Source organism: Panthera leo, chromosome B1 (assembly GCF_018350215.1).
Source record: "Panthera leo isolate Ple1 chromosome B1, P.leo_Ple1_pat1.1, whole genome shotgun sequence".
NCBI lineage: Eukaryota > Metazoa > Chordata > Mammalia > Carnivora > Felidae > Panthera > Panthera leo.
Window position 1 is genome coordinate 109970701 of NC_056682.1, and position 19680 is coordinate 109990380.

The 19680-nt window shown below is 37.0% G+C and overlaps 1 protein-coding gene and 1 pseudogene across 2 annotated transcripts in view; one reads left to right on the forward strand and one right to left on the reverse strand.

The window, feature by feature from the left end:
* The window catches only part of ANK2 (ankyrin 2), a 244114-nt gene that overhangs the window by 194248 nt on the left and 30186 nt on the right, over nucleotides 1–19680 (reverse strand). For both annotated transcript variants that reach the window (XM_042935661.1, XM_042935662.1), the window contains exon 2: nucleotides 16202–16303. In XM_042935661.1, coding sequence (XP_042791595.1) covers nucleotides 16202–16303 — 102 coding nt within the window. The remainder of the gene's footprint in view (nucleotides 1–16201; nucleotides 16304–19680) is intronic.
* Nucleotides 6953–7322, forward strand: LOC122217940 (annotated as a pseudogene).

Consider the following 19680-nt stretch of genomic DNA (forward strand, 5'->3'; position numbering starts at 1 on the left):
ATATAGTAAATCAAACTGTGGGTGACCCAAGAGGAAACTTGTTTTATTAGTGAGTTATTCTCAAATCTTCAAGGCTTTCTTTGTAATTCCCAAAAGATGAATTTTTAGTAAGGTATTTCCTAATTTACAATGAGGCTTGGAGTTTGGTAGCTCATTGATCATTACATGGGAAAATGCTTAGAATAAGAATGCTTTGAAAATATCACTTTGTATAGTCCACTTCCCGATCTCCATTTCATCTAAGGATCATCTATGATCCAGGGCCACCCAGATATCTGTAGTGCTTCTGGCTAGTAGCTCCCTTGTTGGCCACTGGTCTTTCTCCCCTGTTCAGCCCTATCAAATCTTTCTACCATATAATCCCCCAAATATAAAGAATGACATTAAATATGATGATGCCTTGGCCTGGAAGAAGAAAGAGTTGTGAAAATTCTTCAAAACTTACCAAGATCAAGAGGGATGAAGAAGTTATGGGGCTGAGAAATAAATACTTGATGAATCAAAGAATAAGAAACTCAATGACATAGATATCATTATTATATTTTACATATATTACATCACACATTATATTTTACAAAGAAGGACCCTAAAATTCTCAGAAATCAGGTGATTTGCCTCAAGATCCTCACCACTAAAAAGAGGAAGAGCAGAAGTCCAAACTTGATCTCAGTTACCTATTTATGTTTGTAAAGCTAAAATAATTAAGTTGTAAATCAAGTTTCAAACTGTAGGTCATTTTGCATAAGTGGGTTGTAAAATCTATTACTGATGAACAGATAAAGAAGGTGTGGTTTACATATACAATGGAATACTACTTGGCAATTAGAAAAAAGTGAAATCCCGCCATGTGCAACAATGTGGATGGATCTGGAGGGTATTATGCTAAGTGAAATAAGGCAGTCAGAGAAAGACAGATATCATGTTTTCACTCATATGTGGAACTTGAGAAACTTAACAGAAGACCGCAGGGGAAGGGAAGGAGAAAAAATAGTTTCAAACAGAGAAGAAGGCAAACCATAAGAGACTCTTAAATACAGAGAACAAACTGAGGTTTCATTGGGGGGGTTGGGTGGGGGGAAAATAAGTCATGGGCTTTGAGGAGAGCACTTGTTGGGATGAGCAATGGGCATTGTATGTAAGCAATGAATCACGGGAATCTACCCCCCAAACCAAGAACACACTGTATACATTTTATGGTGGCTAACTTGACAATAAATTATATTTAAATGAATGAATGAATGAATGAACGAATAAAATTAAAAAAAATAAAATCTATTGAATGGACTGCCAATCAACATTTTAAAATATAAAGTGGAATAAAGACAACAGAGTGCAAGTAGATGAGCAAGTGTTGATTTTGCTTTGTTTTGGGTTTTTTTTGGTGAAAATTTTCACAATACACACACATACATGCACACACATGTGTGTGTCAGAGAGAGACTGTGTACACATGCATGGTCTGGACTGCAAAAAAAAAAAAAAAAAAAACTAAGGAGGTTTAGGTAAGACATGCAAGCATGTTGGGAAAAGTAGATGTTCTTTCAGATCAAAGCTAACGTGCACAAAGACCATTCTAAGAGAGGATTGGTTTTTATGGTATGCTTATTTGAATTTTCTGAACTTAATAATTCTTATTTTTAGATGGGTGTTGTGATGTAAATATGAAGGATGATGATGGGACAAAGAAGAGTTCTTCACTTTGAAAATATCCACTAAGTCACTGCTGAACCGCATGCACATCCGGGGCTCTGAGAGGGGGTGTGGTCCAGGGGAGGCAACACAAAACCTGGGTTCCTGGCTTGTCTCCATTACTAACAACACAATTTCAAGTTTCTTCGTTAGTAAAACAGATGAATTTCCCACTCTGCTTTCTTCAGATAGTTATTTTTAAAAAAGAATATAAAATAATGCATGTTTATGCTAATTTGAATCTATAAAATAATATGCAAATGTAAAATATTATGATTTCCTGGTTAAGTGCAAGAAGGAAGAAATTCATATACTCCTAACTCCTGTTTTCTATCACTGATATTTGGTTAAATACAATGAGTCGAATTGAGCATTTCTGAGTCTACTGTACAATGTTTACCTGGACTAGGGAAATTATTAATTTATGCAGAAATTATTTACTTTAAAAAAGTATTTTCGATTCTGGGATGCCTGGCTGTCTCTGTCTGTGGAGCATGTGACTCTCAATGCTGGGGTTGTGAGTTGGAGCCCCACTTTGGGTGAAGAGATTATTTAAAAACAAAATCTTTAGGGGTTCCGAGGTGGCTCAGTTGGTTGAGGGTCTAACTCTTGATTTTTGGCTCAGGTCATGATCCCAGGGTGGTAGGATCAAGCCCCGTGTTGGCTCTGTGCTGAGCATGGGGCCTGCTTGGGGTTCTCTTTCTCTCTCCCTGAATAGCTCTCCCCAACTCACTCTCTCTCTCTCTCAAAATAAAATAAAAATAAAAATAAATTTTAAACATTAAAAAAAATAAAATCTTAAAGAGAAGGTATTTTCACTTCTAATGAAACCTAGGAAAGACAGAACCTGGTCCATCCAGAAAGTAGTCATCCTTTACAAAATTCAAAGAGCTGCTATTTTATGACAGAAAGCTTTAACTCTTTTATTTAAGTGTTGTTTTCACAGGGGCTCATTCTTTGGTTAATTTTAATGAGAAATAATAGATACACTATTTCCTTCATATTTGACTTAACACATGCTAAAGCAAAATACTATATGAAGCTCAAAGAAAGAACATTATTTGAGCTACTTATTATAATAGTCATGGTTTAAAGAGATTTAAATATTAACTTTAAAAGTCAGCAGCAAATTATTTAAATAGCTAAAACATACAACATTCTTAAGTGTCAAGCTTGGTTCTAAGCTTTTAATTGCATTAACTCACTTAATCTTAAATTGAACATTATGAATTATGAATTACCTGGTGATTCTAGCTCAGAAACTATACCCTTAACTCCTAGAATTGAAAAAAAAAAAAAAAAAATCTATGGACCCTGCATTATAATCCTATTTAGCTCTCTTTAGACTTCAATTTCTCATTAATTCTATTTGGTATTTTGTGGAATAGTAAGTATCTCAGTCTCTCACAGTAAGTCAGTAATTAAAGAGAAATCTCCTTTCTAGACATAAAGTGTCCAAATGTGTCAAAATTAGAAAATAATTCTATAATGCATTCTAGAATATTATTATCATATCCATGTGAAACTTAGCTAGTTTTAATTTAAAGTAAAAATTAAGGAAAGGGTTGATCCTTTAAGTTTCTTAGTAATAAAATTCTGTGGTTCTTAGATCAAACGACAAGTAATGAGGGTATCATTTCCAGAAGATTTTAAAGGAAATAAATATACAAGAGAATGAATCTTGCCTTTGTAGATTTATCACTGACTCATTTAATATTTCAATCAACTCATTTTAAAAGAGGGCATTTTCAGGGCACCTGGGTGGCTCTGTTGGTTAAGCATTGCACTTTGGCTCAGGTCATGATCTTGTCGTTTGTAAGTTCGCCCCACATCAGGCTCTCTGCTGTCAACTATTGGGCTCTCTGCTGTCAACTATTGGGCTCTCTGCTGTCAGCTTGGAGCCCATTTTGGATCCTCTGTCCCCCTTCTCTGCCCCTCTCCCCATTTGTGTGCGAGCATGCGCGCGTATTTTCTCTCTCTCTCAAAAATAAACATTTTTTTAAAACCTGGATTTTCTCCTTCTAACATGGAACTTATCAAAATTGGTAAGCAAGGATAAGGAGTATATATCAGAATCAACCAGTAACTTTTTTTTTTTTTTTTTTTTTTTAATGAAACGGAAGAACTCCTTAGTGCTGTGGCCTCCAGTGGATGTGCCTGCAGGGCTCAAGGGTGAGACTGAAGTAAGAAAGGGAAAGAGTGGCAGGATCTCAAAGAGAAGGAAAACAAGAAGGGAGAACAGAACATAAAAACGTTCCATAGCAATTCCAGAATGTACCCTACCTTCCTACTTCTTTTTTCTTTTCTTTAGATTTTTTGTTTTTAAGTAATCTCTACACTTAACGTGGGGCTTAAACTTACAACCTGTTTATTAAGAGGTTTTTTTACATGCTCTATTGACTGAGCCAGCCAGGCACCCCCCTATCCTCCCACTCCTAATGAGGCAGAAGTGAAGAAACAGTTTTGTACTAAATATTAAATTCAGATAAAAACATGGTACAAAGTTTAAATTTAATATAGACTAGAGGAAGCTTAAATTCAATGTGAAATAACAATTGAGTGTCAATTACTCACATATTAAAACATTTACTGAACTTTTATGGTATGACAAATTGTGCTAGGAACCAAGTCTACATGTAAAGGTACCCATATAAAAGTTAGCAATATTATTATAGAATTACAGTGACTTCTAATTTTCTCATTTTTTAAAACAACTTTAATTAAAAACAAGCCAAAGTTGGCATCCTGGACTCTAAAAGAATATGAAGAGAGCGAGGAAGGAGCCACCACAAAATAAAGGTTGGCTTTAGGAGTCTTACGGGTAACATACCATTACTCTGCTTTCCATCATTATAAAATGACTCCTACAAATTTCATCTAGTGTCAATTTCAGGTTTGTCTAAGACTCACAAGCTGGCTTAGTTTATCCTGAGTAATCACAAAATTTGGTTCTTCTTACAATTGTGTTTGTGTTCTCTGTTTATCTTCCCAACAAGGCTTATCATGGGCAAGAATCAAATCCTATTCACTTTTGTAAGCTCTACACCTGATATAGTATCTAGTATAAGAAAAAGGATACTTTAATAATGTTCGCACAATGGGTGAGCTAATGAATAGTAAGTACCATATGGAGGTAAATAGGCGTCTGCTTAATCCATCCAGTTATTCTACATTTGTCAGTAATGTAGTCAATGCGTGGGCAAGTCAGGTACAAACAGAATGATTTCTAGCCTTTGTAAACACAATCAGGAAAAGTTCACTCTCTGAGGCTAAAGCTGGTTAACATTAACATGCATAAGACGAAATTGGATCCTGAGAGAAACACTTAATCTATAGGGGCTTTTCTCAGTCTGAAATCCCTTGATGTGTTCTTAAGGATCTCAGGATTCTGAGGATATTTAATTAAATATCATGTGGTAATTTCTTGGTCATGTTTATGACTGTGTCAATTAATTCCAAGTGATCACTGAAAGGAACACCCAAATTTAAACGCAGCATTTCTCACACTGAAGCATATGGATGTATTCTCAGGGTTCTAAAAAAAGTCTCCTCTCTCTACAGAGAAGAAATACTGCCTTAAGAGATGGTTTGTAAACAGAACCTGACAAAACATGGGTCCTTCCATCTAGAAAGCAGAATAAATGTTTGAGGAGGCATGACCAAGACCTTCCTATGCATTACACAAAATTACAAGTTATCTGAAAGAAATAATGACAATTTTGGTTAAGTTAGAAGGAATAAACTTGTTAGTACTTTCCCCAAATCTGTCCATACAGCTACTCTAGTTTGAGTGAAATCATCAATCATGGCCATACATCTTAATTAAATCCTATCTAACTGCAACTGTCAGAACCATACTTTGGTCTCCTGAGTGTGCACAACACAATGGGTTTTCACATGTATAATTTGAGCACCCAGTGGTCTCCCTTTGAGACAGAGAAGGATGTTGAGAAGATTATAAAGTATGCAGTACAGTGATAAGCATATTGTAGACATGCAATAGAGGTAACTATTTTTTTAAGCTTAATTATTTGTTTTGAGAGAGAGAGGGAGCACAAGCAGGGGAGGGGCAGAGAGAGAGGGAGAGGGAGGATCCCAAGGAGGTTCTGCACTGTCAGCACAGAGCCTGACATGGGGCTTGAACACATGAACCGTGAGATCATGACCTGAGCCAAAACCAAGAGTCAGACACTTAGCCAAGTGAGCCACCAAGGCACCCCAAAGATAACTATTATTTGATATCATAGGTATTATTATTTCTCACTTCAAAAATGGATAATTTGAGACTCAGACTAGTTTAAGTGACTGGCCAAATGTCTGTGTTCATTCAATTATTTATTTCTTTATCAAATATTAATTGGATTCTTACTATGTGCCAATCCTGGGTCTCCTAGTCTTTCCAACAGAGTGCCCTTTTCACTGACCAACAACACTGAAGCTGAAATTCTAGTTTGTAATCATTATTTGTCATGATCATATAAGTCAGTGCTAGCCTCTCTTCCCCTTAGGTTTAATTTTAGCCATATTTGTATTGGTATATTTTATGAACCTATCTTTATAAACCTCTTAATTTTCCTGTGTTGCTAATGTTCCAAGTTCCCAGTTTATGTGGCTTTCTGCATATTGCTAAATTGTTAGTTGTAGATGCAAATAGCTAAAAATAATCTAGTGCCCCTTTAGAGAAACACAAAAAAATCTCACTAAAAGGTGTTGTTAAAAAGGGCTCTAGAGTATACATTACAATGAAATACTACTCGGCCATAAAAAGAATGAGACCTTGCCCCTTGAGAAAACATGGATGCACCTAAAGCTTATTGTGTTACCTGAAATAAGTCAGAGAAAGGCAAATCAGGATGATTTCACTTATATGTGGAATCTAAACAATAAAAACAAACAGAAACAGACTCATACATACAGAGAACAAAAGTGATCGCTGGAGAGGAGGGAGGCAGAAGAATGGGAAAAATAGCTGAAGGGGATGAAGAGGTACAAATTTCCAGTTGTAAAATAAATAGGTCATGGAAATGCAAAATACAGCATAGGTAATATAGTCAATAATATTGTAAGAACATTGTATGGTGACAGATGTACCTACACTTGTTGCAGTAAGTATTGCTTAGGGCATAGAATTGTTGACTCACTATGTTGTACATGTGAAATTAATATAACTTTGTATGTCAGCTATACTTCAGAAACGCGGTAGAGACCATTGCTAGTTTGGTGTTTAAACTAATAATTCCAGCGGTCTTTGTCAGCTTCCACCATGGCGTACCATGGCCAGAGTCAAAAAATGCAGAAGGTGATGGTGCAGCCCATCAACCTCATCTTCAGATACCTGCAAAATAGATCTTGGATTCAGGTGTGGTTTTATGAGCAAGTGAACATGTAGATAGAGCGCTGTATCATTGATTTTGATGAGTACGTGAACCTTGTATTAGATGATGCAGGAGAGATTCATTCTAAAACAAAGTCAAGAAAACAACTGGGTCAGATCATGCTAAAAGGAGATAATATTACCCTGTTTCAAAGTGTCTCCAACTATAAATGATCAATGAAGTGAGAAATTCTTGAGAAGACCATGTAGTTTGTTTTTTTTTAGAGGTCCATTGTTGGGAGCATAGTTCTAAAACATTTGTTCCTATTGTTTTGGTTACCTTTATGTCTCCTACCTTTCTCTACGTGCCATGGGCACAACTGCTGTGTTTCCTCATTCCTCAAGAAAACATCACGCCATGAATTCTCTCATAAACCCCTTTCCCAAGCATTCTTTACTCACCCCAGCAATGACTTTGCATACCACTAAGGTACAGGGTTTCATTTCAGACTGTCCCCACTGCCCACTCTGCCCTGTACAAAGAACTTTCTTTTTTCATTGATGTTGGCTTTTTAAGATATTTTTTGCCCTTTTTTAAAAATGTCTATATTCATTTTTGAGAGAGAGAACATGAGCAGAGGGGGGCAGAGAGAGAGGGGGACAGAGGATCTGAAGTGGGCTCCATGCTGACAGCAGTGAGCCCGATGAGGGGCTCAAATTCATGAACTATGAGATTATGACTCGAGACAAAGTTGATACTCAACCAACTGGGCCACCGAGGCACCCCCTCCCCCCCCACCACCACCAGTTTGCTTTCTTTTTATTTCTTTTTTCTTTTTTTTTTTTTGGTGGTGATGATGGTGGTGGGAGGGGGGAGCCAGGAGTTACATGCTCCAAGGTATACCCTTATGAGCTTTTGTGTTTCTGCATTTTGGACTCTTTTACCCTATCTTGAAGACATTTCATTTCTGAGGGAAGAGGCTGAAGAGAAACTGAGTATGAAAGTAAAAAGAATTGCCTATGTTGAGGTGTATACATGTACATATGCAGGCTCATTAACAGACAGGTAGCTTCTGATCATGCCCAGCTCAGCAGACAGCCACTTTTTAATAACGGACTGCAACATTCTCTTCTACATATCTATTTTCTTCATTTCTGAGAATTTGGGGGAAGTTACCATCTAAAAACAAGGTTTCCTTTTTATTCCCTCTGCTTCTTATACAAGGAGAGAAAAGGCTTTGACAAGACTAGAGATGATAGGATTTAGTTTACTCCTTTATAATCATCAACACACACACACACACACTGCCACTTTCTCCAGCCTATACGAAAGTGATTTTTCCAAAACTCTGGACTTAAGGGTTCCTGACTTCTTGGCCAAGGATTTTTCCTTTTCTCTACATCATCTCCTCACATCTATCGTCACATTCCAGACCTTCTCATTCCAATAATATAATCTGCTCCCCCCGTCCCCCGCCCCGGATCTCAATTGAGAACATTGACCTTTTGACCACCATTTACTCTCTTGACAATCTACTGATCCAATTTCAACAATCCTTCTATGCCTGACACCTACAGTCTGTTCACCTTTTCACAGTGCCTGTTTCTCTCCTCACTCAGTGGAGCTACATCGCATGCACAATCTTTTAGAATCATTTTATTCATTCCTTTGCATGCATCCTCAATTCTTTTGTCTTTCTCTAGCTATACTATACATGCTTAGCTAAACCACATTCCTGGTTATATATAACTCTCCATCTGAGTCCGTATCTGACTGTGGCTGCAGAAGAATACACGTACATACTAGCTGGTCACGATCCTTGAGTAGGCTTTTAATTCCGCTTTCCAATCATGCTCTGTCACCCTTACTCACTCTCCCTCCACTCTCCTAGATGATTGTCTCCCACCTCCTCTCCCCTCTCAGTTAACGAATCTTCAACCCTTATTATTCTCTTTGTGACCCCAACCTTCATCCCTGGCTCCTCCTTTTTTGTTCTTATCTTATACTAACTTCATAAAAAAATCTATCAGCTCTCTCTTCAAAATATATCCATAATCCAACCACAGCTTACCATCTCTCCTGCCTGTTGCCCAGGTGTAGAACATTTGCCCTCTTACCTAAAGTATTACAAAAGTGCTTCCTCCTCTGCCCTTTCTCAGTTTTCAGTCTGAGCGTTACTATTTAAATTTAAGTCAACCTATGTCACTTCTTTGCTAACAACCCTCTAATCAATCACTTCTCTTCCCTCTCAGAATTAAAGCCAAAGTTCTTAAAATACCCTATAACATCTTATATGACCTGGTGCTGCAGATGACTCTTCCTGACCTCTTACTTCTCTTCCCCTGATCTCCTACTAGTCCTGCTATACTAACTTCCTTACTGGACCTTGAACTCACCAGGCATGCTCCCTCCTTGGGACTTTCTCACTTGTCAGGCCTTCTTCTAAAATATATTCCCTGCAAATAGTGCAGGGCTTCCTTGGTCAAATTCTTCAAGCATTTTTTTGACCATCCTATCTAAAATAACACATTGCTTACCTTCCATTCCTTCTCATTCTCTCCTGCTATATTTTCCCGCTATCACTTACTAGTTACTCCTTTCACATTTTTACTTTTTTTAAATGTTTATTTATTTTTGAGAGAGCACAGGCAGGGAGAGGGCCAGAGAAAAGGAAACAGAGGATCCAAAGTGGGCTCTGCACTGATAGTAATGAGCCCGATGTGGGGCTTGAACTCACAAACCACGATGACCCCAGCCGAAGTCAGACGCTCAACCAACTGAGTCACCCAGGTGCCCCACATATCTAACTTTTTTGGTTGATGATTATCTCTGTCTTCTTACATTGTAGATTATAAGCTATATGAGAGCAGGGGTGTTGTCTCTGTTTTCACTGCGCCTAGGTCAGTGCCTGCCACATAGTAAACACATATTATATGTTTGAATAAAAAGATAAACGGTGAGCCTGAGTTCAGACTGGCAGAAATAATGTGATTATAATATCTGAGATGAATTAAGGAGAATGGAGTGGCTACATGGGAGTTGTGTATTAAAACCCATGTCTTTTAGTCATAGGAAAAGAGCATTCAAGATAATTCCCAGAATATAAATTGTTCTGTTTTCATCTAAACCGCTGCAGCACAGTACGTAAGAAGACAGTCACAGAAATGCTCTGCATGAAGCTACCCCTGGCGTTTTTAAATGAAATAAGAGTTGCACTTCAAACATCTTCCTAAATCTGTGAGACAAAATTTTTTAGAGTTATGGACAAGTGGCTGATGAAAAGTCTACTGGAATTACTTTGCATTGAACAACTATCAACATGAAAATGAAAATTCCAAAAAAAAAGAAAAAAAGAAAAGAAAGAAAGAAAATGAAAATGAAAATTCTAAGTGCTCAAAATACTGGGCAGATGTTATTTAAGTCCAACCTGAATCTGTACTACTTAGTATAGACCAAGGACCAGTGTTAATGCACTGAAGAGAATTAGAGAATAATATAGAATCCAAAACCCAAAGGACACATGTAACCAGAACCAGGTAGACGTGCCACCTTTTGCTTCCTCTGAGATGTCAGATAATGAATACTTAACAAGATTATTTGCAGGTATATTTGTGCCCCAATTTAATTGGTTAGGAAACTGGATATAGTTCATTCCATGTTCCATTAATTCCAGAAGTCCAATTCTCAAGTATTCATCACTGTCGCCTCTATAAATTCCCAGGTTAATAGAATTGGTGTTAGTGTTTTTAAAGAGAGGTCCAGAGTGGATGGATCCAAATGGCATTGGTAAAAAGGATTTTAGTTCCAGAAAAGAAATTTAGTTTAATTTAACCCAGATAAACAGAAATTGTTACCAAATTGCTACTAAATGCGATCTTTCCTATTTGATGACACAGGCTATGAGAATACCTTTTATGATCTGCCCTGCCTATGAGAACCAGCACCGCTTTTGCTAAAGTTTAGGTTGAGAATCAATATAAAAAGACTGTATTATTATAATAAGGATTATTATTTGCTAATATTTATTGAATGTGTATTCTGCTAAGCCTTTTGCAAACATCGCATTTAATTATCACAACTATGCTATGGCTCCAGTGTTGTTACGATCACTATTTTACAGCTGAGAAAACGGTGTCTTAGAAACACTTGGTGTCCAGGGTCACATAGCTGGTAAGTGGATAAAATGAGAATTTGGATTCCAGCACCTACATTCTTAAAATGACTTCCAAAAATGCATTGTGGTCTGAGTCATAACTACGTGAGCATATGATAAATTCATTGTTTGGTGTACCTTCTTGCTGGTAAAGACTTGGTATTTTAGGAACATTAAAATTCTTTTGAAAATGTTCCTTTAACCTTGCCTTCTGTCTTTGATAAAGGAAGCATAAGATCTAACTGGTAATTTTGCACCTTTATACCTCAGTAGTAAAAGGTCAAGACCAAAAATTAGAATATATTAAAGACTATTAACTTTCAGGGTCATCTCCAGGATTACATTCAATAAATGATAAGTGATAACCTTTATTTTGAAGTCACTGCAGTGAAACCAATAAATTTTATGCCTGGTGAAAGTACCTGAATCTTCTGAGCCTTTTATTGACTTGTAATTGGCTACATTTTTTCTAAGGTTCTGTTTATTTATTTTTGAGAGTGAGAGAGAGAGTGAGTATGAGCACAAGCAGGCAAGAGGCAGAGAGAAAGAATCCCAAGCAGGTTCCCCACTGTCAGCACAGAACCCAGTGGGGGGCTGGAACTCACAAACCATGAAATCAGGACCTGAGCCGAAATCAAGAGTCGGATGCTTAACGGAGTGAGCCACCCAGGTGCCCCGGCCATAAATATTTTTATGAAAAGGTTATAGTGTCTATTTTTAATGTCTGGACATTAACCTTGTTGATAACATTATTAGACTGTGAATAGTTACTAAATAAATAAAAGCATTACATATATATGAGTTTCAGATCGGGAGCAAATGCTAAGATTTATTCTCTTTCCTGAGTGTACAAGAGATAATAAAAAAAATAAATTACCAGTTTTATCTTTTATAGAAAACAGAAGTTAACAGATTTTTTAACCATTTGGAAAAGAAAAATGAAGACTTGAAGTCGTCTTTGTTTTTTAAGAAAATTGTTTTGTGCCAAAATTATGAATTTTTTTGTCATATCCTTTAAGTGATTAAAAGCCAAATTGTATTTTTGGATTAAATTTCAAAATTCTCTTGGTAGTCATGAGACAAATTTTATAAAGAAAAAAAATTTCATCCAAATTTCAGCTTAAGGAATCTTAGAACGCCAACACACGCGATATTTTTGGAAAGCTGGTACAGCCCAGATTGCCTTTCATTGAGAAATATAGCAGGGTACAGAAAGTTCTGGTTTCTGTGTCACATGCCATGATGCTCCCCAGAAACCCAGGCTTACAAGCAAAATAATGGACACTTTTTCTTCTCTTCTTTCATATGCCATAGTAACTTTGAGCTTTTACATATTCGTTAGATACAGCTGTATTTTGGCTGAAGAGTTAGTTGTCCTCCTAGGTGTTCAGAAATTATATTCAGCTCTGAATTTTGAGTTTTAGTGTAATCCTGGTAGTGGTGCGCTTTGATTTAAAAGTCCATCTATCTACTATTATGTTAAGGATGAATAAAGCTCTTTTTACACTAACAATGGTACATCTTGAAGATTTGAGCTTCAAGATAAAGGAAGCCACATTGTACATCCTGAAGGACAGATCTCAGGATCTGTCTCAGGAAAATGTCCTGCAGTAGAAAACACTTGTACACCAGAGACAGACAGATCTGTGTGACCCTGGGAACATCACTTAACCACTTGTGGGCTCAGTTTCTGCATTTGTAAGTTCCAGCAAATACCTACCTACCTCATAACATTTGTCTCTGCTGGTTGATAAAGCATCACATGTAAAGACCCCAGCGGAAAGCCTGATACACAGTGGCTAAATAGTTAACATTAGTCACTTTATTTCTCTAATCTCTATTTAATGTACATCCTTGCATAGTAATAATAAAGACCAACACCAGACAACAATACTTACTTTTTACCTAGTAAATTCAGGTGATCGAGGAGACTCAATCTCATATGTTGTATGCAGTTGAATTTTAATTTTTCTGATTCTTGGTCAATTATATATACTAATTGCAACTAGAACATGTACAACTTAAAAATTCCTTTCCTATTTAATAATTTAATTTACCCTGCAACCCAGTGATATAAGATTGAATGTATTATTATTATTATCTTGTTTTAGAGATTAGAAAAGTGTCACTTTCTGAATTGAAATGACTGACAGAAGTGGAGAGGGAACTTAGGGAACTTAAATTGTAGTCTCTGGGCTCTAAGTTTTGTGTGGTTTCATGATACTGTGCTACGTGTTCACAAAAATAAATGTTCTTCCCTTGTACAGCAACATGTTACTGGACAGTTGGCCACTGTAAGAAAAATAATTTAGGCACCAAAAAGTTTTTGAGGTAACTCAAAAAGTTAGGTTGGTCTATGGAGGAGAAAAAACTGAGTACTGCTGAGAGATTATTTTTCTAAAAAAAACAACAAAGAACCCTAAAAATACCCTTAAGATCCTTCATACAATTAATATATTTGTTACAATTTTGGGTTAAGTGCATTTGCTTTGACCGCAGTCAACTTCATTTTCCTTGGGTTCCTTTTTTGGCATTATTGATGATAATTTTACCTAAATGAACTGATAGTTTCATTGCCTATTCTCTAGCATGTTGCACATTTAGAAATTTAATGGATCAATATTAAAATTTGGGAATGTATTTCATATACTTTAAAATATCTAAGGCAATATGTTAAAATTATAAAAATATTTTATATTTAGTCTCATAGGCACTTTTGGAAGAAGTTCATGTATCCATATGGGAATTTAGATGTTCTTTTTCTTTTAGAGTAACTAATATACTTAAAGTTCAAATTATTTGTTCAAAAGAACATGAGAAACATATCAAAACAATTCTTAATGGAAAATAAGATGGATAAAGAAAGGAATGTAGATGCAGAATATGAAGATCTTATATATCGGGATAAAGGGATTTGGCCTTATTCCATAGGTCAGTGTCAGTATGTAAGGTCTGGAATTTTATCTCACATACAAGCTAAAAAGTCAAACTACTCTTTCATGATGCTGGCAGAAGATAAGAGTTTCCTAGATCAGAGACAAATGACTTTATGATTCACAGCAAAAGCCCTTGCTGAGTGTCACCATGCTGCTTGTGTCAGTTCCCTATGCCCCTTCCCAATCCCTCAGAAGTGACACACAGGGCCAACGATAGATGCCTGTGCACACTGGGTTATGTTAAAGAAGGACGCAGCTTTTATAATAAGAAAACACATTGAGGCACCTGGGTGGCTCAGTCAGGTAAGGGTCGAACTTCGGGTCAGGTCATGATCTCATGGTTCATGGGCTTAAGCCCCACGTCAGGCTCTGTGCTGATAGCTCAGAGCCTGAAGCCTCTTCATATTCTATCTCTCCCTCTCTTTCTCTGTCCCTCCCCCCTTGCATGCTTGTGCTCTCTCTCAAAAATAAGTAAATAAACTTAAAAAAAAAAAAAGAAAACATAAGCCTGCTTTTTGTCAAGAAGGAGATGGTACCTAAGGTTGCTCACTGTAAGCACACCCTAAGAAATGGCCCAGATAAAGAGCATTCAGGGTCCTTCAATTCTTGTCATACTCAAAAGAATACTAGAGATATTGGGGAAACAGCATATTGCTTTTCCCAATAGCAAGTGGCTGTCACCATTTTTTAATGCCAAGAAATGCATTCCTCTAAAGGATAAAAAATATTACCAACAGTGACAATGCTTTCTATGCTGGTGACTTTCAGCATAGAGTCACCTCTCCCTTGCTGGTGAGGAGCAAGGGAAATCCCGCAATCTTTGCAAAATCCTCCAAGTGATTTTGGTACAACCACTTCACTAATCTAAGCATTGGGAGCCCCTGGAAGTTTGTTGGGGGAAATGACAGAATTATATTTTTACTTTATAAAAATAACTCAAGGCATAGTTCAGAAATTGACCAGAGTGGACAGGATGAGGACAGAACCGAATTAAGGAGGGTATTATGGCAACCATGATAAGTGACTCTGAGGTGATTCAGTTAATGCAAATATGGATGTAGAAGATGGACTAAGAAAGGAGTGCCGTACTGGAGCTGGGTTGGTGGGTAGAGGGGGAGATGATAGGAGAACTGTTGGAATTGACACATTGATGAGGAAATCAGCAGGTAGAAGTTTGAGAGGAGAGTAAGTTTGAGATAATATGTCTACTTTTTGAAAAGTTGTGTTTGAAAGATTTACTAATTTCAGGAAACCATGGGTTGAGCATAACTGGGCTCAATATATACCAGGATATAAAGGGGCATTCTATAGATAAGGTAGAATCCAACAATGAGATTTTCCTTCTGTTCACTTAAAATTAGCCAGAATTACTCACTTCCCAGTCAGCTCTGTCAAACACACACACACACACACACACACACACACGCACCACCAACATTTAGCACACTGTCGTGAACACTGAAGTCTACTAGACGCTGTATTCATGGTACAAAAATCTTGTCCAAAAATAGCACAAAAATCTCAATATCCATGGGACCGAATAATATCCAAAATGTACAATATTGTCTGGAGTCATTACTGAATGGATGTAAATGAATGGATAATCCAAACACTTCATACTTAAGCTAACAGTTTCAAACTCTTCTCATTGTAATCCATATTTTAAAAATAATTAGGGAAGGAGGGGGGATAATTTTTGTTTTATTCTCTTATTTCTCTATCTCAAATTTTAACACTCAGTTACCTATGAGTAAAATGCATATGGCAGAGAACAAAAGAAGCCAGTCTGGATAACTAGTTGATGATAAATAAGAAGTAAAACATCATTCTTGGTCAATACTCCAGCTATTGACCAAGGCCCAGCCATTTCATAGACAAAAACTGACATTCAGTTGTTATTTTTGATCTATCTGCTTTGCTGCAAAATTAGGTCTAGACACAAATGTCTGAGGCTTCAAAAGTTGGTAAGAGGATGAAAATGGATTTTCCTAAGTCTGAATCACTGATATTTTAGTAAATTCAATAAAGACAAAAATTAACCTTGGGCTCTTGGAATATATCTATAGATAATGAGTGTTTCTTCACTGTGTACAGAGTCATGCTCTTACCTGATTGCAGGTATTGATGTCTATGCCCCCCTTCAGATATTCCACTACTTTGTCCAGGTTACCTGCTCTGGCAGCACGGAGGAAGCTTGCATTGCTGTCAGACTGTGAGAAAAAGAAAAGACTTTTAGGTTATTACTGATAAAATAAAAACATATCAAAGACAGAAAGACAAAGAAAGTTTACACTGCAGGTAAAAAAGCTGTAGTTGCAAAATACCTCAATACTGAGTTTAAGACACTGAACAATAACTCATAGGATAAGGTAGCAACTTCGTAGTATTTCTAGAGAGTTGTTTAAAGTCAATGTGTTCTGCTATGTTACAGAGTGTAGAAGAACTACTAAAATAAAAATACTCGTTACTGCTTTATTTTAAATCTTTGGCCACATTTGAAGATGAATTTACACTACCCCCAAATCCACTGTTACCCATTCATTTTAGCTTTGAGATGCTTGCGACCTTACAGTAAGCCTAATGTCAAGCCAAAAAGGAATCAAAATAGTAAAAGAAATTAAAGACACTGGGTTTCTTCTTTCTTTTCCTTTACTGTTTGGTTTTCAGAAAAGTCTGAGGAAGAATGCTGAGCATGGGTCGCTTGGTATTCATCTGTCCTCATTACAAGAGAAAAACAGAAAGCTCCGAGGATGCTTTGAAGAAAGAGGATAGCACTAGTTGGCAGGTGTGGACTGGGCCAATGCAAATTTTGTGATCCCAGTGATTTTGGGAAAACAAGATTCAATTTAACCCAGCTGACATAATACCAAACTAAAATCCCTTGATAAAAATGAGCACTCTTAACGGAGTGCTGCTTTTTAAGTCCTCGTCTTCCCCCAGCACCTTTCAAAATCTGATCATGGAAGAAACAGCTGAATTTTCCCCACAGAACGTCCAGAAGAGAGCCGCTCCAGAGATGAAGCCATAGTCACCTGACTCTCTGGCTTGCTGGCAAAGCCTGACTTTCAAATCTTAGCCCAATAACGATGATAAACTTTGTTAGGTTCCAAGACACTTGTGTAACTTTATAATTCTTCTGTGGTATAGCATCTGACTAAAGAGAATGTGGTAACATGAAAAGGGATGCCACTGACCTACTAGGAAGTGAGACACCATTGTGACAGCTTGTAATCCAGCACTGTCCCCAGTAGGCTACACTGCCTCTCTCCCTTGAAGAATGTGCTTGGCAGGGGCTCTTGGCACACTCTTGCAGACCTATTCATTATGGCTGGTGATGATGTACAGAGATAGAAATGGAGGTATTTTTTCTGGGAGTCTCAAATAGGAAATTATTTGCATACTGTTCAAATGATTTACACATGGGAAGATGGAAAACCTAAGACTAAATTACCTCACTTTTAACCCAAATACCACAATGATTTATATAGTTATAAATCAGATAGATAATTTACAAAGAGTTGAAAGGTATGACCGAAATCTATACATCTGGAATTCATGCTCTCACTCTTTAGAAGTCTATCACTTGGTTAACACCTGACTGTCCTTCCCTCCCTGCATGGCTGTGATCTACAGTGCCTCGCTCTTTGCCTCTCCTGAAAGCCATGCCCATGGCAGGGTGCCCTAAGTGTATCTGCAATGCCACAGTGACTGAGTTGTGACTCATTTTAAACTGCCTATTCGATGAAATTATTTTGTGGTTTGCGGCAAATTCTAATCTCCAGGAAGATTTTCCATCTCAGGTTTCTTGCCACAGCACTTAAAAGTGAAAGATCATACTATGCATTATGTTATGTCAATATCTCACAGGAAACATTAGTTACTATAAAAAAACTAAAATGAAACACTATTAGGTCACAGAAAGTATGACATTATTTTCCATATATAGTTTTTTAAAAAGTAAGTCTATGCACTATATATTCTATATTATATTAGAGATTATGCCTAGTAACTACTGTTATCTTGTACATGAGGCTAAATAATTATAGTTAACGCTCACTCGTTACTGTGGGTCAGGCACAGAGCTAAGGGAGCCAGTCATATGTATTATATCCTTAATACTCACAATAACACTATGAGAAAGAAGCTATTGTTATGCTCATTTAATAGGTGAGGTTTAGAAGGTCTCCAAGGTCACACAATTATTTAGTGGAAGATCCAAGATTTAATTTATGTTTATCAGTCCAGAGCTAGTCTTAACTGCTACTCTATCTCACCCCTCCAAAGCATCAAAGCAGATGTTACTACAGATACCTAACCTATGAGCTATAGATTGGTTTCAGTTGTGAGAAAACTGTTACGCCCTTGGTCTACATATTTGCTCTGCAAATCACGGCACTTCCTAAATAGAGTGCCTCAGCTGGAGAGAGAATTTTTGGCTGACATCTCTGTCCCCACATCTATCAGCCATCTATACACCTAGAAAAAGTAAGAGCTGGCTTGTGCTCTTTGCAGATGACATGATACTCTATATGGAAAACCCAAAAGATCCCACCAAAAAAACTGCCAGAACTGATTCATGAATTCAGCAAAGTTGCAGGATATAAAATCAATGTAGAGATATCGGTTGCATTCCTATACACCAACAATGAAGCAACAGAAAGAGAAATCAAGTAATCGATCCCATTTACAACTGCACCAAAACCCATAAAATACCTAGGAATAAATCTAACCAAAGAGGTGAAAAATCTGTACACTGAAAACAAAAGAAAGCTTATGAAAGAAATTGAAGGAGACACACACAAAAAAATGGAAAAATATTCCATGCTCCTGGATAGGAAGAACAAATATTGTTAAAATGTCAATACTACTCAAAGCAATCTACATATTTAATGCAATCCTTACCAAAATAACACCAGCATTCTTCACAGAGTTAGAACAAACAATTCTAAAATTTGTGTGGAACCAGAAAAGACCCAAATAGCCAAAGCAATCTTGAAAAAGAAAACCAAAGCAGGAGGCATCACAATCCTGGACTTCAAGTTGTATTACAAAGCTGTAATCATTAAGACAGTATGGTACTGGCACAAAAACAGACACTCAGAGAACAGAATAGAGAACCCAGAAATGGACCCACAAACATATGGCCAACTAATCTTTGACAAAGCAGGAAAGAATATCTAATGGAATAAAAGACAGTCTCTTCAGCAAGTGGTGCTGGGAAAACTGGTCAGTGACATACAGAAAAATGAACCTTGACCACTTTCATACACCATACGCAAAAATAAACTCAAAACGGATGAAAGACCTCAATGTAAAACAAGAAGCCATCAAAATCCTCGAGGAGAAAGCACACAAAAATCTCTTTGATCTTGGCCACAGCAACTTCTTACTCAACACGTCTCCAGAGGCAAGGAAGGGACACAAAGGCAAAAATGAACTATTGGGACCGCATCAAAATAAAAAGCTTCTGCACAGCGAAGGAAACAATCAGCAAAACTAAAAGGCAACCAATGGAATGGGAGAAGATATTTGCAAACGACATACCAGATAAAGGGTTAGTATCCAAAATCTATAAAGAACTTATCAA